This window comes from Staurois parvus, unplaced genomic scaffold (genome assembly GCF_062004578.1).
Source record: "Staurois parvus isolate SC_StPar_1 unplaced genomic scaffold, SC_StPar_1.0 ptg000014l, whole genome shotgun sequence".
Classification (NCBI taxonomy): Eukaryota; Metazoa; Chordata; class Amphibia; order Anura; family Ranidae; genus Staurois; species Staurois parvus.
Window position 1 is genome coordinate 7,907,595 of NW_028317810.1, and position 24,759 is coordinate 7,932,353.

Sequence of the window (24,759 nt, forward strand, 5' to 3'; positions counted from 1 at the left end):
TGACTGTTGTACCTATTTATTTGCAGCCATTTGTTTTGTTCATCCTTGTAAAACTCAGAGATGAAAAGGATTTTTCACAGACTCACAAAGCAGGGGCTGGGAGCAACAGTTACATGCTGTACAAGAGCTCTGATAGCTGATTGGAGTGAAGGGACCCCCCCTCACACAGAAACAGAGCTGAGGCTGTCAATCAGCTGAAGGTCCCTCCCCTGTCACCATTTTACCTCTACCAGCCAAAAGGTGGGGTAACTGTCTAATAAAGCTGTATTGTATGCATACGTTCTAAACTGAACCAAATGTTTATCTCTGTTAAAAAAATTTTCTTGAAAACCTTCAATAAAAATGATTGAAATTAAAAATGATCTGCTGCAGATCGCTCATCAGAGGATGAATCCCGTGTAAACAAGCCCTTAGACAACCAAACTTTAGATTTTAACGATCGGTGAAAATATTGTTATCGCCATGCCTTATGTATCTCACATTTAAAGTATTTGAAGTCAAAACCTTTAGTTTAGTTTTGATTAAAAGTAAAAATGTGCAAGGATCAGAACCTTTATTTCTTTTTTTTTTTTTTTTTTTGCTGGTGTCCCATTGGGGGGATTTTTTTTTACCATTTTCTGCGCTGAGCACACAACAGCAGGTGAGAGGAAATCTCTTTAACTTGAGGAGACATCACCTATTAGACCACTGTCACCGGAGGAGGTGTCTGCAGTAGAAGATTTGCCTTTATATCCTGATGCAATGACAAAATCATTTTGGATATCCCATCACTTTCTGTCAAGGTGACAGTGGTCAGCATAGGGTAAATCTCATTATCAGGGACATGGCAACAAAAAATGGTTTTAAATTTGCATAAATTATAACATTTTATTTATATTGTAAGACCAGTTATTTGTGGTTGTCCTGATATCCCCTAATTTTGTAGGTGGTTATTGCGAAGTAAAGAATAGCTTAGTTCGCTTTTAACCTGAAGCTAGCAATAAGAAAAAATAAAATGATGAAAAACCGTTGCAATTGCATACATTTTTGTACTCCCTATATATTGAAGCTTGTCAAAGTTTTCAGTAATTTTATTTTCTAGGGTTAATCTAATACTTTATAGTAACTGAACGCTTTTACCGAGTTGTGATGCAGAAAATCCCATTGAAAAGAGAATGTGCCCCCTACAATACATAGACATCCTTTTTTGTCATTGATTACTGTTCAAAGCTTTCAGCTTTAGAGGGCCTGTTTTTATACAAAATTCACACAACTTTCACGCAGGATTCACAAAATTTGAATGACAGTTGCGCAGTCATGCAACGCTGTACCCATATGAAATTTTTTTCACACAAATAGAGCTTTCTGTCTGTTATTTAATTTTTTTTTTTGCTAAATAAATGGATATAGACTTGGGGGGGGGGGGGGGGTATATCCCCCAAATGACCCCTTTTTGGAAAGTAGACAGTCCAAGGTATTTTCTTTTTTGCAGTTATAATTTTTCTGTCACAATTTTTTTGTTAATGAAGACATATTTTTTAAAAATGTTTTACATAATGTCACCAGTGCAGTACAGAGTCATAATATAACTGGTGTGAAGGTGATCAGGGACACTGACTGGTAACAGTATGGGGGAAACAAAAGTTAAAAAAAAAAAAAAAATCCTGACCATAAAATAAAAAAATACTATTTCTGAATTTAACAGTCCTAAGCAACCATTTTTTAAATTTTTTTTTCTGAATGAAAACTATTCATTCAGTGTTTACTACTGTGATTGACCACAGCTAATCACATGCTATAGATGGGCTGTGATTGGCTCTGTCTGTACCATGTGGTCATTGTGACCAATCACTGTGCTGGCAGTGGGCTGGTACAGGGATCTGTCATCGGCTGTGGTGCACTTGCGAGTTGCGGGGGGGGGGTCTGTGATAGTCATTTCCATGCTGTTGAGGGCCAGGAAGGCTTCCTCCAGGATGATTAACCATAAAACCTGGAAATTGTTTGTGGCCTGTTAGGCTAGGAGGCTCCATCCTTGCAAATATATGATAGGCTGGGTTTTGGCTTTGCTCCAGTCTGAAGTTGGTGTGAAATTTGTATTGTACGATCAAGGGACAGATTTTGGCCTTGGTGATCTGTTTCCAAAGGCCAATTGCTTCCTATTCTTTGGTGCATGCTTTTGTCCATGGTGTCGCACACAGGTCAGGTCACCTTTGTCCTCATGGAACCTCAGTTTGGGTTTGTCGGTTTTATACATACCATCTTTTGAGCCTATTGAGGAACCTTTATTAGCTGTTTTGACTTGGAAGTTGGTATTCTTGGTTGTGATTACTTTGGTAAGCTGAGTGTTGGAATTGGTGGAACTTGTGAGCTGTTTTATGTGTTCACCATGACAGGGTGGTTCTTCCGTCTCAGACGTCTTTCTTGCCAAATGCGGTTTCTTCTTTTAATTTGAAGCAGAACATTGTTTTACCTTAATTTTTTCCCAGGCCTCAGTCGCTGGGAGTCAGAGCCCTGCACACAAGATGTTGGACACCCAAGTCACCCTTTTCCCCTTTTTGAATTTGTCAATTTATTTCTCAAACTTATGACTTGAAAGAAAAAGCTCCATCATTTCTTGTGACGGTGCATTATGCCAGGAGCATTGGTTTCCCTTCTTGGTTGTCCGTCATCAGGCTTCAATGGCTAAGGTTTTCATAGTTGCAATCTGGTCTCCTGATTCCGTTTTTTCTAGGTTTTTTCAAGGTAGATGTAAGAGCTGCATTTGCTCACAGTGTTTTATGGGATCCCCTCAAGTAAGGAATAATATGGCTGCTTTGTGTCCTGTGATGTACGATAAAGAAAACTGGATTTTTGTACTTGCCTGTAAAATCCATTTCTTGGGGTACATCATGGGACACAGAGATCCTTCTCCTCTGTGTGGATGTCAACTTGTGGGAAGAGATACAAGTATATTGAGAGCACTTCCTGCAGTTTTTCACCACTGTCCCAAGGATTAATATGGCTGCTTTGTGTCCCTTGTGGTACCTCAAGAAATGGCTTTTACAGGTAAGCACAAACATTTTTTTTTTCCCTGTAAAAGTTGAGGTTTAACACGTCCAATCACCTGAGTGTCTTTGTTGGTCAGTGAGGCTGTCCAATACTTTAAAGGACCAATAATGTTGCAGGAGTGGTTTGGGTACATTTGACACTTACAGAAAAATCAAGATCTGCATTTAAAAAATCAGCTGCAATGGTCTGTTCAGCTAAAAATCATTTGCACTTTTACCTGCAGGTCACCTTTTGCTTGTACTTGTTTTTTTCATATGTAACGTTTTAATTGTCTTGGTTTATGACAGTTTTACTTCAATGTGGTGAACTAAAAATAAGTGGCTTTGTACCTTACAAAGATTTCATATATCTAAATATACACTTTAATCATTTTTGGTCAGCAATATACATATACTAGGGTAAAACATTATTTCTTCAGTGGTCCTCATAATCAAATCCACAGATTCCTTGTTTACATGGGTAATTGAAGTGATATTAAACCCAAAACCAAAAATTTTATATATTGCAATTTTACCAATCTTTTAAATATGCTGGCTGCATTTTTGTTTTTAGGATTTTTCTTTTTTTTTTTTTTTCTTTTATCTGCATCTGCTGATCTGGACAGTAACTCCCTTCCTGTCTTAGAATGTCTCTGCTCTGGTTAAAAGACCAACAGACACCTTTGGACAGCAGCACTGTTGTAATGGGGGGAGGCTAGCATTAGATACATTGGCATATTTAGCTGGACTGGACTAATAAATTAAATCCAAACACCCGCTAAAACATTTCAAGCAGTTGCAGTTGTTTTTTCTTTTTTGGTTAAAAGTTTTACATTAATTAAAATTGACCATTTTAAGCACCTCTGTCAATGTTAAAAGATATGTCTGAACCCTTTAACAACAAAGTTGTCCACAAAAAAAGGCAGTTAAAGTTGAAAAATAACTTGCTGGCTGGATATTCTGGTAAAAATAAAGTGAAAAAAGCAAATTTAGCCACCACGTCTAAGAGTTTGTTAGCTGCAAAATAATACTTTTTTTGTATAATAAATTTTTTTGTTTTCAGGTATAATATCACTCTAATTATGGGTACACACATTGTGCCAAATATGACCTGACTTTAGAAACTAAAAGAATATGTCACAAAGTGTTTTTATCACGGCCTTTGGGACTCTTGATGTTTTTGTTCTTGAGAAATGTTTAAAATAAATGTGTTTAATTATTGTTGGAATATAATTTTAGGTCCAGCTAATAAACTGTTGATCTGCTGCACCTTTAAGGTGTTTCTAGCGGAAAACAGTTAAATGGATAAAAATGTATCCGCCAAGACTGAGTGCCCAACGGCTGACAATTAGCCGGCCTGTCAGCACCACTTCTCCATCGTTTGATTGTGGTTGGCATGAGACCCTGATGAAGACATCTGGGGCCCTGGAGGGAGATTGCGGCTATTTTTCTCCCACCACTGGACCTCTTTGTACTGGATGATATTTGTCTGTGCATTAGCCAGGCTGGCTTGAAAGCTGGCATTTCATTTCCTTTGCCCTGGACACTTTATCTTTGCTTTTTCAGTGCCACTTTGTTAGGGGCACAGTCCAGCTCACAACTGCAGTCCTGTTTTCTCCAAAATGCCAGCTTTATACAATGGGAACTTTTTCTACTATTTCTTTTTACCACTACTTTGTTGGTCAAGCATTATCTCACTTTGGAAAACTGGGACATGACGGGGACACTGCCAGGGTGATCCACTAGTTCCAGCAAATGCATTAGACAGATTCTGCCACCATACTGCTCAGCTGTCACACAGCTACTCAGCTGCTATGTGTGGAGAAACACACAACCAGAATGTCTCCTAATGAGGCATGTTAGAAAAATATTACCAACTGTGCCATGTCATATCGCCTGCTCTGGGATCTTTGTTTCCAAAGTTCAGTAGGAGGAAAGTAACCCTCAATAGCATACTTATTGGTAGGATGCAGACAAGGTGCCAATCTTGTTCAGCTAAGTGCTGGTCAGTAGTAGCTTTGCCCTATAGCAAAGTTGTATCGTATTAAATGTTAATATGTTTTGTGTCCTGGCAACGTTCAGAAATTGTAACAAGATTTTATTTTTTTAATTACTGTTTAATGGTAACCTGCAAATGCGAAAAATATGGTAACTCATTTTCGGTGAAGTTTGGTTCAGCCTGGTCACCTTATTCCTGGTGTCTTTAGAATCAAAGACCTGAAACAAACAGGCAGGTAGGGAAGCCTTTAAGGAGGGGTGTTCTTCCAGGCACACCTGCCCTTAATCTATCCATTATTATATATGTGCTCCTACTATGAGGGCTCTTAAAATTGATAGAATTAGGCCTGCAGATAAATATTGGGGTGCCGTGAAGTGGCTCTACAGCTTATGCTTGTATTTGCAGATGTATGCAAACTAAACCTCTGTTTTTAACGTGAACTGTTAGACAGGACAATACGGTTTGTTGCAGGCTGGCTGGAAAGCTGTGCCAAGAATTTTCTGTTGTTCTTTGACATGCATCGCCCTTCTATGTGCTCCTTGCTGTGAAGGCCAATTATAGGTCGGGGCAGTTGCTGTTTGTGTGTTGTTGTTTGATCTGAAGTTTCATCCTGCATGCTGATTTTAAATTTGTTACTCACCAGTTGGTGAAGCAAGGATCAAGGTGATCCAGAGCATTCATCTTCAAACCAAATCATAAATTGCATCTTCTGTATTTCTGTCCTCACAGCTCTTTAGTCCATTTATGGCTCAATTGAAAAAGTAGAATTTAAGAGAGAAGTATAGGCAAAGCTATTTTGGCTATATTTTTCTCCTGTAGGTCACAGGAGTACAGTTCGTTCTGCACTCCTGTGACCCGGTTTCAGCCGACAGTGGGCTAAAGTCCATGGCCGGCTGATGTCACTCAGCTGGTCCAGGCTCAGGGAAAGATCCTGACCATGTGGTCATGATCCAACCAGATGCTTGGACAGACACCTGTCTCCTTCTCTCAGCAATCTGCTGAGACCCTGAACCAGCACCTCCCACTTCTTCCACAGCACAGTGCTCCAGTGAGCGCTGGAGGGGCAGAGCAGAGACGGTGACTGACCGTTATGGCTCTCCGTTTAGAGCTGAAAGGGAGAACTGAGCAGTAAGCGGTGTTTGATCACTCAGTTCTCATTGCAGAGCCAGCCGGGGACAGATGCAGCATCGAACCGATGCTGCATACACCTAGGTCAGTATAAATGTTTATGCATGGATGTGCAGTTCCTATCGCCCGACGCCTGAGACATGTAGTTCTGGGAAGGTAGGTTTTTTTTGTTTTTTTTTTTTCCCCCCCTAGCCCTGCTGCGGGCAAGCGGCAGGGCCCACCTGCCAGGTGGGAGCATTCAGGCTTAGTGCATGCCGGCAGGATGTGGAATAGGGGAGGTAGGAGAGCGGACACATCCGCTGCCCTCTCCTTCTCCTGACCCAGAAGTGATGTGACATCACTTCTAGGCCCCCTTTTTGACACATTCCCGCTCATTGAAGCCGGGAAAGAATATAATGCGGTGCGATGTGCACTGCACTACATTCAGTGAAGCACAGGGGAGACATCTAGGGTCTTTAAGACCCTGGATGACTCAAAGAGAACCTGTCGCCAAAAAAAGCACGTGTCCCCTATGTGATTTTAAAAAAACAAAAAAGTTAAAACATTTTTTTTTTTTTTGTAAAATGTAAGTTAAACCCAAGCATATAACCCCCCCCCCCCCCAAAAAAAAAAATTTTTTTCAAGGCCCCCCACCCCCACCTATGTATGCACGCAGAAACGTAAAAGCACACGATCGGGCGCCTACACATGAAAATGTCGATTGCGATAGACGTTACATATCACCGCGCACGCCAGAATGAGAGCAATAATTTTAGCTCAAGACCTCTTCCATAACACTATATTGATGACCTATAAGGGACTTTAAAAGCATCACCTATAGAAACTTATAAGGTACTAAAGTTTGTTGCCATTTCACAAGTGTACACAAATTTAAGGTTTGACATGTTGGATATCTATCTATTTTATTCTCTAGAATCTCCGATTTCAGAAAATATATCATGTTTTGGAGTTTTGTGTAATCTTCAGGCCTTAAATGATTTTTTTTAAACTTGTGCAAATAACGCAAAAACAGCTCTGGCAGTGAAAAGGATAAAGGATAAGTCCGACACTCCCCTTCCCTGACGAGCAGCCAATTGATGCTCATTACACTGTAAGGTCTCTCTCCTCCCTGCTAGTCCCCGGGTGCGGTGCTGGAGACAGGCAGGGAAGGGAGGAGGAGATAAACAGCGCAATGTTAAAAATATTAAACGTTTAAGTCGCCATAAAGTCCCAGACATTACTTAAAGCAGATTTAAATTTTGTTTTGGTTAAAAAAATTTTTTTTTATCAGGACAAGTAGATTGTCATGCGGGACGAGTAATTTGAGACACCGATTTAGTCCCTGGACAAGTAGTTTTTTTCAAAAATTTCCATACCCCTCTTGTGATTTTTTTTTTTTTTTTTTAAGTTCATGTTTTTCTTTTAATGTAGCACCATCTGTGCATTTTATATATTTACCTTATTTTTCGCTCCATAAGACGCACTTGACCATAAGACGCGCCTAGGTTTTAGAGGAGAAAAACAAGAAAAAAAATATTCTGAACCAATGGACTGCAAACATAGTACAGGAAGTGACCAGACACTGCGGACACAGTACAGGAGATGACCAAAGACTGTGGACACAGTACAGGAGAAGGACTAGAGACTGTGGACACAGTACAGGAGATGACCAGAGACTGCGGACACAGTACAAGAGATGACCAGAGACTGCGGACACAGTACAAGAGATGACCAGAGACTGCGGACACAGTACAAGAGATGACCAGAGACTGCGGACACAGTACAAGAGATGACCAGAGACTGCGGACACAGTACAAGAGATGACCAGAGACTGCGGACACAGTACAAGAGATGACCAGAGACTGCGGACACAGTACAAGAGATGACCAGAGACTGCGGACACAGTACAAGAGATGACCAGAGACTGCAGACACAGTACAGGAGATGGATCAGAGACTGTGGACACAGTACAGGGGATGGCCAGAGACTGCAGACAGTACAGGGGATGACCACAGACTGCGGACACAGTACAGGAGATGACCAGAGACTGCGGACATAGTACAGGAGATGACCAGAGACTGCGGACACAGTACAGGAGATGACCAGAGACTGCGTACACAGTACAGGGGATGGACCAGAGACTGCGGACACAGTACAGGGGATGGACCAGAGACTGCGGACACAGTACAGGGGATGGACCAGAGACTGCGGACACAGTACAGGGGATGGACCAGAGACTGCGGACACAGTACAGGGCATGACTAGACACTGCGGACCTTTAGGGAGGGAGGGGGGGGGAGCGGGTACCTGAATTTGACAAGTACCCGCTCCCAATTCCGCGGAGTTCTCCTTCCTATACCGTGGGCACCCGACTTTGACAGCCGGGTGCCCACTGCGCATGCGCAAGAACGCTGCGCTTTGTGAATGTCCCGCCGTCTTTTGGGACCTGTCATGTGTCCCAGAAGACACCGGACCATTCACAAAGCGCAGCACTTCTCGCGCATGCGCAGTGGGCACCCGGCTGTCACAGAGGCCGGGGTGGGAAGAAGACGGCACGGGAAGACTACAGCGCTGGACCGAGGAACCTGTGAGTTCCGGCCGCAGAGAACAGCTGAGAGGCCGGCCCTGTATTCTGACATGGTGGCGGCGGAAATACCGGACCAGCCACTTTATATTCGCTCCATAAGACACACTGGAGCGAATATAAAGTGGCTGGGGCTACACTGATGATCAGTGTAGCCCCAGCAGTGCCACCTGTCAGTGTCCGTCAGTGCCTCGTGCCAGTGCCCATCAATGCCACATATCGGTGCCCATCTGAGCTGCCATTCAGTGCTGCCTATCAATGCCATATATCAGTGCCATGTATCAGTGCTGTCTTTCAGTGCTCATCAGTGATGCCTGTCAATGCCCATCAGTGCCACCTATCAGTGTCCATCAGTGCAGCCTATGAGTGCCCATCACTGCAGCCTCATTAGCGCACATCAGTGAAGGAGAAAAATCACTTATTTACAAAATTTTATAACAAAAACTAAGAAAAAATGTTTGTTTTTTTCAAAATTTTCAGTGGTTTTTGATTTGTTTAAGAAAAAATAAAAACCCAGAGGTGATTAAATACCACCAAAATAAAGCTCTGTCACAAAAAAAGATAAAAATTTCATATGGGTACATTGTTGCATGACCGCGCAATTGTCATTCAAAGTGCGACAGCGCTGAAAGCTGGAAATTGGCCTGGGCAGGAAGGGGGTATAAGTGCCCTGTAGGCTAGTGGTTAAGTGCCATTGATAGCCCCTGCATGGGTGCACCTTCTGCTCTGTTGGTGTTAGAGCACTGTTTTTTCTAATGTTCTATGTGCAATTGATAGCCCCTGCGTGGGCATGATTTGTTGCTCTTGTGTTAAACTGTTTAAAAATTAATAAAACCATTGAAATACAAAAGTCTGCATACCCTTAATACTGTGTATTGCCTCCTTTAGCATCAATGACAGAATGCAATCTTTTGTAATAGCTGTTTGAGGCCCTGAATTCTTGCAGGTGGTATAGCTGCCCATTCATCTTAGCAAAATCAGGGGTGTGGAAATTTTTGAAAAAACTACTTTTCCAGGGACTAAATTGTTGTCCCAATCTATTTGTTCCTCATGACAATCTACTTGTCCTGATAAAAAAAAAAAAAATACATTTTAACTAAAACCATATTTAAATCTGCTTTAAGTAATGTCTGGGGATTTTAAAAACAAAAGGGGCTTTATGGTGACTTAAACGTTTAATATTTTTAACATTGCGCTGTATATCTCCTCCTCACCTCGCTGCCTGTCACCAAGACCGCACTCAGGGACTTGCAGGGAGGGGAGAGACCTTACAGTGTGATGAACACTGATTGGGTGCTCGTCGGAAAAGGGGAGTGTCGGGCTTATCCTTTATTCCTTTCTATAGCCATTTCTATATTTTTTGCACACATTTAAAAAATCATTTATGGCCTGAAGATTACGCAAAACTCCAAAACATTATATATTTTCTGAAATCAGAGATCCTAAAGCATAAAATAGCAATAGTTCCAATTTTTTTATGTCACACAATATTATCACAAAATTTCAGTAAAAAATATACTTAAGTTAATTTTAGGGCACAAAAAGCAATAAATTATCCAATTTGTTTGTAAAATATAAAAGACGAGGTTGCATCGTGTAAATAGATATCCAACATGTCAAACCTTAAATTTGCGTGTGCTTGTGAAATAGCAACAAACTTTAGTCACCCTATATTTTCTATAGGTGACGCTTTTAAAGCCCCTTATAGGTCATCAGTTTAATGTTATGGAGGAGGTCTGGTGCTAGAATTATTGCTTTCATCCTGGTGTGCGCAGCAATACGTAACATGTATTGTAATCGTAATTTTCATGTGTAGGTTCCCCAGTGTGTGCTCTTACATTTTGTACGTGCGTACATATATGGGGATGGGGGGTCTTGAAAAAGCAATTTGGTGGGGGGGGGTTTATATGCTTGAGTGTAACTTGCATTTTCTAAAAATGAAAAAAAAACTTACTGTTTTTTTTTTTGTTTTTGTTTTGTTTTTTATCACAAAGTTCTCTGTGATGCTTTGTGGTGACAGGTTCTCTTTTTTGAGACATCCAGGGTCTAAAAGACCCTGCACGTCTCCCATGTATTACACTGACTGTAATCAGTGCACATTTCACTGCATTACATTCTTTCCCAGCCTCGATGGCCGGGAATGTGTCAAAGGGGACCTGGAAGTGACATCCAATCAATTCCAGGTCAGCACAAGAAGGGGAGGGGAGCCCCTATACCACATCCTGGCATACTGCCTGCACCCACTGAACCAGTCTCGAGCCCGCAGATGGGCAAGAGGAGCCCGGGACATATAGCGGGCAGGGGGGACGGCGGCTGGCCCTCTGGGCTGTGTGGAAGCAATCAGGCGGCAGCGCTGCCACCCGTATACTTCCACCTGACAGGTGAGCTCTGCTGCCTGCCCGCAGCAGGGCTAAAGCAAGAAAAAAACGACCTGCCCCGGTGCCCAGAAATGCATGTCCCGGGCGTAGCAGCATATGAATTGCACATCCCTAAAAATGCCTCCAGATCATGCAAAGTCTTTGGTCTTGCGTGAACCACACGTTCGAGATCTCCCCAGGGTGACTTGATGATATTAAGGTCTGTAGACTGTGATGGCCGCTCCAGAACCTTCACTTTTTTTTCTGCTCTGTAAATACTGAAGGGTCACTTGGCTTTGTGCTTAAGGTCATTGTTGTGCTGGAAAGTCCAAGAACGTACCATATGCAGATTTCATGCAGAAGAATGCAAATTGTCTGCCAATATTTTCTGATAACATGCTGCGTTCATCTTGCCATCGAATTTCACAACATTCCCCGTGCCTTTTAGAGTTCACACCCACCAAACTATTGGCCGCCACCACCATCATGCTTCTCAGTGGGGATGATATTTTTGTTGCACTTGACCTTGTTGACCCCTCTCCAAACATAGTGCTTATGGTTGTGACCATAAAACTCCCTTTTGGTCTCACTCTAGATTAGTGTGCCAGAAAGTTAGCCATGTCAAGGTGTTGTCGGGCATACTGTAACCAGGCTTTTTTTGTGGTATTGGTGCACTAAAGCCTTCTTTCAGGCAACTCCTTGAAACAATCGCACCATCTTTTTCCAGAACAGCTTGTATTTCTTCTGAGGTTACGTGTGGGTTTTTCTTTGTATCCTAAATAATTCTTCTGGCAGTTGTGGCTGTTTTGGTCTACCTAACCTTGGCTTGGTATCAAGAGATCCTTGAATTTTCCACTTCTTAATAAGCGATTGAAAAGTACTGACTGGCATATGCAAGGCTTGAATGTCTTTTATATTCTTTTCAATCTTTAAAAAGTTTCATTACCTTGTTATGCAGGTCTTTTGACAGTTCTTTTCTGTTCCCCATAGCTCACTATCTAGTTTGCTTGGTGCGTCCACGTGAGAGCTAACAAACTCATTGGCTATTTATGCACAGACGCTAATTGCAATTTAAAAAGCCACAGATGTGAAAAATTAACCTTTAATCGCTTCCCAACCGCCCTATAGCAGAAATACTGCTACAGGGCGGCACGGGTGCGCAAAATCACATATATATACGCGCGCCACCATTCGGGTCCCTGTCGTTGATTGATGAGCATCTACGACAGGTAGGATAACTGTTTGTAAAGAAAGCAGTTCTCCTCTCTGTCAGCTTGTGCACACTGCTTTGGATGGCTTTGGATTACAGTGAAGCGAACACACAAGTAAAACAGCACAGTTAACCCTTTGATCGCCCCTCATGTTAACCCCTTCCTGCCCAGTGCCATTAGTACAGTGTCAGTGTTTTTTTTCTCTTAGCACTGATAACTGTATTGGTGTCACTGGTGATGTCAGTGACACCGAGTCAGTTCCCCCCAGCGTCAGAATTCCTGCAGTCCCGCTATAAGTCGCTGATCACCACCATCATTAGTGAAAATAATTTTTTTTTTTTATTTTACTGGACATGTTTAATAGCAAAAAGTCAAAAATAATTTTTTTTCCTCAAAATTGTCAGTCATTTTTTTTTAATAGAGCAAAAAATTAAAAATGCACAGGCGATCGAATACCACCAAAAGAAAGCTCAATTTGTGGGGAAAAAAAGGACATACATTTCATTTTGGGTGCAGTGTTGCAGGAACTCACAATTGTCAATTAAAGTAACGCAGCGCCGTAACGCAAAATAATGGCTTGGTCAGGAAGGGGGGTAAATTCTTAGGACGGTAAGTGTTTAATTGCCATTTTAACCTGTATGTGTCAACTTGTGTGTCTGTACCAAGGCCAAACATTCCAGGGTATGTAAACTTTTTTGGTCAAGGCCATTTGGTGACTTATATTACCATTATGATTTAAAAAGGAGCCAAGCAGCTATGTGATCGTAAATGGCTTTATAAGATCACTATCCTTAACTACCTGCCGACCGCAGATAGCCGAATGACGGCTGCACTGCGGCCGGCCAGTTCTGAGTGGACGTCATATGACGTCCTCCCAGAACGCGCTCTCCTGCGCACCCCAGGGGGCACGCACCCGGTGATCTCCGTGATCGCTGTGTCCGTAGGACACAGCTGATCACGTGATGTGGTAAAAGGCCAATCACAGCGGCCTTTTACCACGTGATCAGCGGTGTCCAATGACACGCTGATCAGAGGGAAATGCAAGTGCCGGTTCTCGGCTGCACTTTCCTCACGCTGTCAGATCGTGAGGAAAGTACTGCCGAGAACCGGCAGTTGTCAGAGCGGGGATCGGCACCGATCATCAGGGCACTGATGATCAGTGCCCTGATGATCGGTGCCCAGCAGTGCCACCCGCAAGTTCCGCCCAGCAGTGCGCCCACTAGCTCCGCCCACCTGTGCCCAGCAGATCACCCACCTGTGCCCAGCAGTGCACCCACCTGTGCCACTCTGCAGTGTCACACCTGTGCCCAGAAGTGCCACCCACCTGTGCCCAGCAGTGCCACCCACCTGTGCCCACCCACCTGTGCCCACCAGTGCCACCCACCTGTGCCCACCCACCAGTGCAGCCCAGCAGTGCTGCCAGTCAGTGCCACCAGTCAGTGCCCAGGGGTTGTGCCAGTCAGTGCCCAGCAGTGATGCCAGTCAGTGCCGTCTATCAGTACCCATCATCAGTGTCACCTATCAGTGCCGCCTATCCGTGACACCTCATTAGTGCTGTCGATCAGTGCCGCCTATCCGTGCCACCTCAGTACTGCCTATCAGTGCCCTTTAGTGCTGCCTGTCAGTGCCACCTATCAGTGCCCATCAGTGCTGCCTCATCAACGCACATCAGTGAAGGAGAAAAAATACCTGTTTGAAAAATTTTATAATCAAAACAAAGAAACTTTTTTTTTTTTTCAATTTTTTTGCACATTTTTTATTTATAGCGCAAAAAGTAAAGCGCCCAGTGGCGATTAAATACCACCAAAAGAAAGCTCTATTTGTGAGAAAAAAATGATCAAAATTTCATATGGGTACAATGTTGCATGACCGCGCAATTGTCAATCAAAGTGCGGCAGTGCTGAAAGCTGAAAATTGGCCTGGTAAATAAGGGGGTATAAGTGCCTGGTAGGCAAGTGGTTAAAGAGGAGTTCCAGCCCCTCCTCCTTTTAATATTAGGGCACTTACCTGTCCAGAGATTCAGCTGTATCCTCACCCAGAGAGGATTCTTCAATCGGCTGTTGGGTGCTGGCATCGTAATCTTGGCAAAGAGAAAAAAGCAGAGGGCTGCGTGGGGAACAAGGGGGGCCCAACCTCTGGCTCAGTTCGCCGTGGTGAACTATGCCAGAAGTGGGAGCGGGTACATGTCAAAACCAGGTACCTGCTCCCCCCCCCAAAAGGTGCCAAATGTGGCAGCAGAGGGAAGGAGGAGATGGTAAGCAGAGCTTCCACTTTTGAGTGGAACTCTGCTTTAAATAAAAGACAGGTTTTTGGCATGATCAGTTATATTTTCAGTATCAATGCCAAAATTTCACGATTTCTGCCAGGGTATGCAAACGTTTAATAAATACATATACAGTTGTGCTCAAAGCTATATATTCAAGAACAGAAATGTAATGTTTGCCAATTTCAGTCTTAACCTTACCAGGCCAGATGAGGCGTCTGCATTTGTTGATGGGAACATAGAACAAAATCACATTTTCAGCAGCCAGAGTACAAAATACAAGTTTTCTTTTTCAGGTTTGTTTCCTTTGCTTCCACCTCACGATCCTGCCAGTAATCATGCCTCCTTGTATTGGGTGACAACACTTACTCTCTGTACTATATCTATGAAAGAGCAGCATTATCCACTCATGAGAAGGATTACACAATATCTCCCTCATCATTGTCCCTATAACATGTGAATATGTGCTTTGCGATAGCTGGGAACAAAGACGAAATAAAATTCAGCAGAGGCAGGGAGCACAAGTTAGCAGCCTTCTTAATTTCTGGCAGGATCAAAAGGTATTTTAAAAAGGATTGATTAATCATGTGCAAAATGATTGCTGAAAGATTTTATTCTAAAAGGGCAATATGCTAAAACTAGTACCTGTCTAATTAGTTCCCTCCTCCTGTGTATTTACTCAATGACGTTTGCCTTTAAAGATACACATCAGGAGATGTTCGTCTATGGGACACAAGAACATCGGGACTTGCTGAATCTCTTCTTGAAACCACCCCTCATCTGGATCATTCTGGACAAAGTCCTCAAGTTTCTTTCGTTAGGATAAACAAGTCCATAGCAGTGGCCGCATATGAGAATGGTAATATTTTGTGTAAAATGTCTACATTATAAAAGTTTTATTATAATATTTGTAGCACTTCCCTGCTAAAGGAGTAGGCTTTGTCTGCTTAACAACCAAATAGATTTTCTTTCTTCCTGCTAGTTTGGTATAGCTGGCTAAAATGATAAATTGTTGGTTTGGGTAATTCTTATTAAATTTTGTTTGGTAAATGAGGTTTATCGTGATATAATAGAGCAACAGCAGACAGACAGCACAGCTATTAGCAAACTTTTTATATTTTTAACCTGGCACAACGAAAGCTTGTACAATGAGAACAAAACAATTTTTGCAAGCTTCTATCGGTTGATTTTACAGAAAAGCAGTTTGTTTTTTTGCAGGCTTAGCTGAACACTTTATATCTTAGTTTTAATAATAATAATAATAATAATAATAATAATAGTTTTTCCTGATGCTAAAAATTTTGCCACACAGTGTGGCACAACTAGCATTTTTTAAATGTGTTACACACTTATCACGCCTGAAAAAAATTCAGTTTCCACATCTGGAAAATTACTAATTACTTTCTGTGACCTAAACACAGCCCCCTAATCTTCATTCATAACCTGACCTTAACTTAAGCTGTAAAACCTACTCCCTATTTGTATTATTTAACCTGGACCTAACCCTCAATAATACCATAAACTCTATGTGTGAAGTAAATGTTGTGACAGAGTTTAATACAACAGCAATATGGTGCTACAACTTATCACTGTGATAAAGCTGTCATGTTGAAAAAGTGACAAAAGCTTCAGCATCTATTTACAGTCTTCCACATTATGCAGATATTGCTGTGAAGGGATTTAAGCAAAGAGCTGAAAAGCAGAAGTACTAACCATGTCATTTTGAAGTTATGTAAATACATTTGTGTGTGTGTGTGTGTGTGGTGTGTGTGTAAATTAAATTGGTTGTAAAGGCTCAATATTTTTTTTTTTTTTTCGTCATGCATTGAATGCATGAAGGTAAAAAAACCTTCTGTGTGCAGCAGCGTCCCAGCCCCTCCTAATACTTACTTGAGCTCCATCATGATCCAGCAATGCACATGAGAGCCTTGGCTCTCCAGGGACTCTCCCTCCTCATTGGCTGAGACAGCAGTTGTCAATCACAGCCAGTGAACCAAAAAGAGAGAGGGGGCCGAGCTGTGGCACTGTGTGTGAATGGACACACAGAGCAGCAGCTCAGGAGCAAGCCTGCTCAGGTGCCCCCATAGCAAGCTGCTTGCTCTGGGGGCACTAGACAGGAGGGAGAGGCCAGGAGTGCCGGCAGGGGACCTAAGATTAGGAGGATTAAGGCTGATTTAATTTTTTTTTTTGTTTTTTTTTTTCTTCAATTGCCTTTAAAGTGGTAGTAAAGTTGCTTCTTTGATTTTTACCAATAGGTAAGCCTATAATAAGGCTTACCTATAGGTATAGCAAATATCTCCTAAACATGCACCGTTTAGGAGATATTTACTTTTTCAGCAGCTGGTAACGTCACTCATGCATAAGCTCTGAAGGAACGGCATAACCATGCCAGTCCTTCAGAGCGCCGTTCCGTGACTATGACTCTCACTCGCATGCATATGTTTAAAATGTAAAATGTTTAAAAAGTTAAAATGTTGTTAAAAGTTTGATTTGAAATAGCTTGTGATTTCAGTAAATATGCTGCAAACACAACAAATGACAGTTTTCAGTTCTTTACAACCTATAAAGTGTTTTGAAACTTACTGTACGTAATAATTTGGAACAGTGCATTGTAAGTTTTTTATGTTTAAAAAAAATACTGTTATTAAGAGTACAATTCAAATTTTATTGAACAAACCTCCTAATAGTTGATAACATGAGAATTATGCTGACTGTTATTTACATCAATTATTTAGGTAAATAAGAAAAATATAATTTGCATAATAATTTGGAACACGGTGTAATGTGCTCCAACTGTGAAAATTCCTTTTTTTTGCACTTAGAAGCACATTAAACTTTTCACATGAAGAAACCTTTTCATAAGTGGAGGTTAAATCCCCTTTACGAACCACTTTTCACTGAGCTTTTTTCCTTTTTTTTGTTTTAAGCAAAATAATCAAATCTTCAATTAATACTTCTTCTCAAGAATACATTTGATAATTCAATTTAATTTTATGTCATGTCACAAATGTATATGCCTATTTTGTAAGATCCATGCTGCACGCAATAATAATTATTACCGGGTTAGGGCTTAAGCTGTCTTAAATGTCTAAAATTCTAGAACCGTTCCTTATTGGTCTATTGTACATTAAATATTCACATAGCTGTTTTTTTCTTGTTTTTGTGCTAAATCCATTGGCACCATGCAATAGACTGGGTTTGGTAAGTAGGAGTTACTATAACACCACTACTCATGATAACTTGCTCCTAAAAATGTTCAGTTCACAAAAATAATTGTCACTATGATAAGCAATAGTTATTTTTCTGCATGAAACAAATATTTAAAGCATATCTTAACCCAAAAGCAAACCTTTTATTATTGCACCTTACAAATCTCTAAATGTGATGGTTGCATTTGCTTTTTTTTCCCTTTGTTTTAGCCGGTGATCCTGCTATCAAATACTGTTGTTTTTTTAAACTTCCTTTGACAGACCTGGCTGTCCCTCAGAAATTGTGAGAAAGTTGAGATGAACCATTTAACACTCACAATGGTGCTTACAGTAGTTTAATTTTATTTTTTTTATGTAAAAATTGTGTTTTTGGGGAAACACTGTATGCATGTGTGATTTTTTTTTTTTTTTTTAATTTAAATATTTATTAATTTTCAAATGTAAATTATACAATCTTTCTCTTTAAAAACATTAACACAGTGATAATACATTCATTATAATAATACATTAATCATATCACCCAATTCACCTCCCCCCCCCCCCCCATATCTCCTATCTACCACCCCCCCACTCCTCAACCACCCCCCCTCCCCCTTTGCTCTGCATTCTCCTAATCCTTCTGGGGATCCACATCTTCCAAAGAGGATACAAATGTGAGCTCTTTTTATTTTATATTCTCACATACATACACATACAGTGGGGCAAAACGTTTTTAGTCAGCCACCAATTGTGCAAGTTCTCCCACTTAAAAAGATGAGAGAGGCCTGTAATAGGCATCATAGGTAGACCTCAACTATGAGAGATAAAATGAGAAAAGAAATCCAGACAATCACATTGGCTGATTTGGAAAGAATTTATTTGCAAATTATGGTGGAAAATAAGCATTTGGTCAATATCAAAAGTTCATCTCAATACTTTGTTATATATCCTTTGTTGGCAATGACAGAGGTCAAACGTTTCCTGTAAGTCTTCACAAGGTTGGCTCACACTGTTGCTGGTATGTTGGCCCATTCCTCCATGCAGATCTCCTCTAGAGCAGTGATGTTTTGGGGCTGTCGCTGGGCAACACGGACTTTCAACTCCTTCCAAAGGTTTTCTATGGGGTTGAGATCTGGAGACTGGCTAGGCCACTCCACGACCTTAAAATGCTTCTTACGAAGCCACTCCTTCGTTGCCCGGGCGGTATGTTTGGGATCATTGTCATGCTGGAAGACCCAGCCACGTTTCATCTTCAATGCCCTTGCTGATGGAAGGAGGTTTGCACTCAAAATCTCACGATACATGGCCCCATTCATTCTGTCCTGTACATGGATCAGTCGTCCTGGTCCCTTTGCGGAGAAACAGCCCCAAAGCATGATGTTGCCACCCCCATGCTTCACAGTAGGTATGGTGTTCTTTGGATGCAACTCAGCATTCTCTCTTCTCCAAACACGACGAGTTGTGTTTCTACCAAACAGTTCTATTTTGGTTTCATCTGACCATATGACATTCTCCCAATCCTCTTCTGGATCATCCAAATGCTCTCTAGCAAACTTCAGATGGGCCCGGACATGTATTGGCTTAAGCAGGGAGACACGTCTGGCACTGCAGGATCTGAGTCCCTGGCGGCGTAGCGTGTTACTGATGGTAGCCTTTGTTATGTTGGTCCCAGCTCTCTGCAGGTCATTCACTAGGTCCTGTGGTCCTGGGATTTTTGCTCACCGTTCTTGTGATCATTTTGACCCCACGGGGTGAGATCTTGCGTGGAGCCCCAGATCGAGTGAGATTATCAGTGGTCTTGTATGCCTTCCATTTTCTAATTATTGCTCCCACAGTTGATTTGTTCACACCAAGCTGCTTGCCTATTGCAGATTCAGTCTTCCCAGCCTGGTGCAGGTCTACAATTTTGTTTCTGGTGTCTTTCGACAGCTCTTTGGTCTTCACCATAGTGGAGTTTGGAGTGTGACTGTTTGAGGTTGTGGACAGGTGTCTTTTATACTGATAACAAGTTCAAGCAGGTGCCATTGATACAGGTAATGAGTGCAGGATAGAGGAGCCTCTTAAAGAAGAAGGTACAGGTCTGTGAGAGCCAGAAATGTTGCTTGTTTGTAGGTGACCAAATACCTATTTTCCACCATAATTTGCAAATAAATTCTTTCCAAATCAGCCAATGTGATTGTGATTGTCTGGATTTTTTTTTTCTCATTTTGTCTCTCATAGTTGAGGTCTACCTATGATGCACAATGATGCACAATTGGTGACTGACTAAATACTTTTTTACCCCTCTTTATTTAACTTTAATTTTTTGATTTTTTTTTTTAAATTCCTCCCATTTATTCCATCTTATATGATATTTTTCCATCTTATCTTCGTTTATATGGTAAAGTTCCTCCATCTTGCATATTTGATCTACCCCATGATTCAAGGGGGACAAGCTTTGATTGTGGGGGTTAGGGAATGTGACCCTGTTTCATTTCATTTTTAAATCACACCCTCAGCTCTTCGTATATAATCAAACATGCAGTGGTTAGCTATGGATTGTCAGCCCTGGAAGCAAACAGTCTTTGTTCAGGGCCAATCATCAAGAGGTAATCGCTTCATATCCGATTCCATGCAAACAGCCATGAATAGCTGCATGCCCCGTCAGCCTCTCATTGTTTTGCATGAGGCTTCCCTCCCGCAGTGGATTGCAGGAAGATCCCCTAAGTCTCCCACTGGAAATTGTAATCAGCACAAATGCAGGTGTGAATGAGTACTAAATATGGGTATAACACAAAACATGATCACAAAAGTGGGCTTGGCCTTTTAAATTGTGTAGTCTTTATTTCACATTTAAAAAAAAAAAAATATGTTTTGTTATACGGCCATACTGCTGCTTTTTAAAATCGTCCCCTAAAAATAACTTAAACATGATTTGAGGCCCGCAAACATTCCCTCTACAAAGTAGTGTTTCCATAGTATGTTTACACATGCTGTAGCCAACAAAAACCTATTTTAATTCCTATTTTCATAATTATATAGAATGTTGTGTTACCATTTAATACAACATATAGATGAGCAAGTTATTCTGTAACCAGCATTACCACAATGCTTTTGTACGTGCTTTACATGAAATGGTTAATGTTATGGTTGAATGAAAGTCTTTCAGCAAGAATAATAAAACAGCTGTGACTTGCTTACACAAAAACACCCATTTTACTTTAAGTGGATGCTTTGGCTGCCATGTCTTTTTTTCCCCTTTTTACATGTGCATTAAAAAGCACACAAGCACAGCACCCATTATACTCATTTTCAATTCTTCTGGGGCTTAGAGCTCTGAGGATGTGTGGTGCCAGGTATGCTCTGCAGCCAACATTGTATTGTAGCGAACAGTCGAATATTAACCCTGTCATTAATTTCAAGCCACTTTTTGTGTGACTGCTCCTGCATTAGTAGCTGAAGGTAATAACCTAAGTTAAATTGTAGGCTTGTCTGAAGGTTAGTTTTAAGGGTGTAATTGAAGTTTTTAGGATATGTACAGTGTGTGGAAGGTAATTTCAGAAAAGGAGAGAAACTCCTGATAAATCCTGAATACTAGAGTAGTGGACAGGAGAAGGTAATATACAGAGCAGAGGCTGCATTTGGGCTGGTATCTGGAAATTAACAGATGACTGACTGTAGGGGACAAATTATAGATTGCAGTTCTAAGTTAGTAGTTTGAGTCGTTGAGAAGCTGGTTGCTTGTGGATACGTTCTCATAGAACAGTTGGTGCCATAAAGTGCAAATTCAAGAGGATCAGCATAAACGCCAGCCAACTAGTATTTGCAGAATGATACATAGCAATAGCAGCCTCCATGGTTCTGTCACAAAAGGTTTCTTTAAAGCACTGGTCATCCACAAGTAAGTATATTACACTTGTGTTTATATTTAAACTTTTTTAAGAGATAACTAAACCCCAAAACAAATTTTATTTTGTTTATATATTTTTATACTTGTGAGGTTGCTTTAACTGATGTCGTATAGTGATCCCACCAACCCAGGGTTTGCAAACAAGTTACATGAAGCAATGAATCTGGAACATTATGACAATAGTCCAGACTGTTAATTAATGGCCCTCTCCAATAATTACGTTGGTTTGTATGGGATTACACTTTTTATGTTTTATCTAGAAGTCAGATTTTGATATCTTTTTAAAAGATAAGATTACCTTTTCAACAAAAAATAATAAATACACAACTTTTTTTAAGGTAAAAAAAAGTGCATTCATTTTTTTTTTTTTGAGCCTGTAAATCATGGCACCTGCTATCATTAGATCGCTGGTTCCATGCATGTCTCCTACAGGTCTGTCAGTGTATCTGCTTGCTCATACCTTGTTCAGGCAAGCCAATACTTACAGGAAGAATCAATGAACGTACAGCGCTGTGGTAGTTTATAGAGAACTACAAGTTGACACAGAATACTATGAATGAGTGACATGGGCCACGTGTTTTTTTTTTGACAGCAGGGGGAGAAGATTCCCTGCTAGCTGTCAAAATGAGGGATTGGGGAGTTGCGGCGTACTGGTCATTTTGTTACATGTTACTGAATATGGGTGTAACATGTTATGAAAGGTCGACGTACCCTTTAAGTGTTTGATGCTAGAATTATTTATTCTACTATATAACATCCTTCTATCTAGATCTATTGCGTGACAGCGACTCATTAAGAAGAATGGATAGTGGCAAACTTCTTTGCAACTTTTTCCACATTCTAATTTCCAATAGTCTACCGTTTGTTCTTTAGGTACAGTGATAAAATAGGACAATAATTCATCAGTTAAAACATGGCATACCGTAAGTATGGACTCCGTGTGTACCAATGCTTACTATTCTCCTACCAACGCAGGGTTTGCACTAGTTATGAATCTGGAACATCATGACAATAGTCCCAAATGTCTGGAGGATATATATGAATCGGTGGACTTTTTTATTAACTAAAAGACATGGTTACCACTAGATTTATACAACAGTCACCTTTACATAACAATATCTTATCCGGCCATGTATAAAACTTTCAAGCATTGGGAAAAGGCTTATCTAGCTCTGCTTAGTGAGGGAGTGCTGATGGAAAAAGTCCTACTTGTGATTGGTGACTCCTTACTTGATTTCTGCCAGATGAGACAGGTAGGTGTTGTATAATATTCCATCCATTAAATTTTTCCAAATAGAGTCCATACTAGCAGTGCGACAGTCTGACAGTGAGGGTTAGTGGATCAAACACTTTACAAATAAGCTCTTATTACCCAATATGTTTTACTCTTAGTACATACTAATTCATGTGGAGGAGATCATTGACTGAGCTCAAGAGTAATGTCTGTTAGACTTCATTCTCTTGAGAATTAACCTGTCATGCGTTAATAGGCTGCAGGTGCTGATCTTGGAAAAAATACAAATTGCCTGGCTATCATGGTAATTTTCTAACTTCAGAATTTTTTTAGCCACTGGCCTGCATTAAGTCGGGAAGTTAGACTTCAGTTGATACAGGCCTGTTGTAGGCCCATGACTCAAAGTAGCATATTTATTTACTTATTTACGGTACTTATATAGCGCTGTCAATTTACACAGCACTTTTATATTTATATATATATATATATATATATATATATATATATATATATATGTGTGTGTATGTATGTATGTATGTATGTGTGTGTGTATATATGTATATACATTCACATCAGTCCCTAACCCTATAACCCTAAAAGGGCATACAGTCTAAGGTCTCTAACTCACATTCATACATACACATACTAGGGCCAATTTAGACAATAATTAACCTACCAGCATGTTTTTGGAGTGTGGGAGGAAACTGGTGTACCCGAAGGAAACCCATGCAGGCACAGGGAGAACATGCAAACTCCAGGCAGGTGGTGCTGTGGTTGGGATTCCAACCAATGACCCTAGTAGTGCCAGGCAAAAGTACTAACCATTTAGCCACTGTGCTGCCCCATATTTAGATTAGGTCAGTAGTGGCAGCTTGCATATTATTCTTAAGACAGGTCTTTGTTACGGAATAAACAGTAACTGTGTACTAAATATCCTTCTTACTTCAAACCGTATACATACATTTAGATTTGTTTATGCCTTATTACCAATTATTTCAGTTGGGATCGGTGAGCTTACAACTATACAGCAGATATTTAGAATTTTTATTTACATAGTAATATTGAATTTTACTTTACTTTGGGCTGTTGTACAAATGATCATTTTCTTAAACAATGCACTTTAAACTTATTTTTAAGATGGCATGTTTTGGTTTAATGGTTTTTATTTTATGTGTCTAGTAATCCTGTTTTTATACTACATATACCAGATTTGATACCTTTTGTGGTAGCAAAATTGAACTGTCAGCCAACTTTTCTTTTCCTCTTTCTAACGTTTTATTTTTCTGAAATTATTTATTTATTTTAGTGAATATGCTTTTATTCACCCCAAATAATACAATTTAAATGCAGTTCACAGTGGCTATGAGTGTAGCACATAGGGTGGGCAGGAAATGGGAGGGGGGCGGTAGATAGAAGTGTCCGTTGTGCCAGGTAATGAGCAGATGCTGCTAATGCAGGGACTAGTAGGGTGATGCCAAGACCCCATCTGCTGCCAGACTTGGCTCTGTTTGGCTGCTGGCCACATCAGAGGGAACTAAAGCAGCCTGTAGCTCTCATACATCGCACCTCATTCCATGCTTCACAGATTGGATATGAAGGGAACATTGCCCTTATCAGGACTTTATAACAGACTTTCTATATGCTGATATGTAACCAGTGCATCGCTGCAGGCTACCAACAAAGCTCCTGAAATGTTTTCAGAATAATGTTGAGCCATTTTTCTCTTGAGCTCATTATTTAATTTATGCAATAACTCTAAGTCTTCGGTCACATCAATTCGACTTTCACTGGAAGTCACACGATTGCAAAGTCGGAAGCCAGTCCGACTTCAGGTGCGACCTGCAAGACATCTGCGACTTGCAGGACACAGATGTCTATGCAAGTCACAGCTTGTAAACAGTAGTGCAAGTACTACTTTTAAA

General features: G+C 40.9%; 1 protein-coding gene across 2 annotated transcripts in view; it reads left to right on the forward strand.

Moving 5' to 3' along the window:
• FBXW8 (F-box and WD repeat domain containing 8) overlaps positions 1 to 24,759 on the forward strand; it is a 155,958-nt gene that overhangs the window by 58,069 nt on the left and 73,130 nt on the right. For both annotated transcript variants that reach the window (XM_089677106.1, XM_089677113.1), the window contains one exon: positions 15,228 to 15,385. In XM_089677106.1, the coding sequence (XP_089533232.1) occupies positions 15,228 to 15,385 (158 nt within the window). The remainder of the gene's footprint in view (positions 1 to 15,227; positions 15,386 to 24,759) is intronic.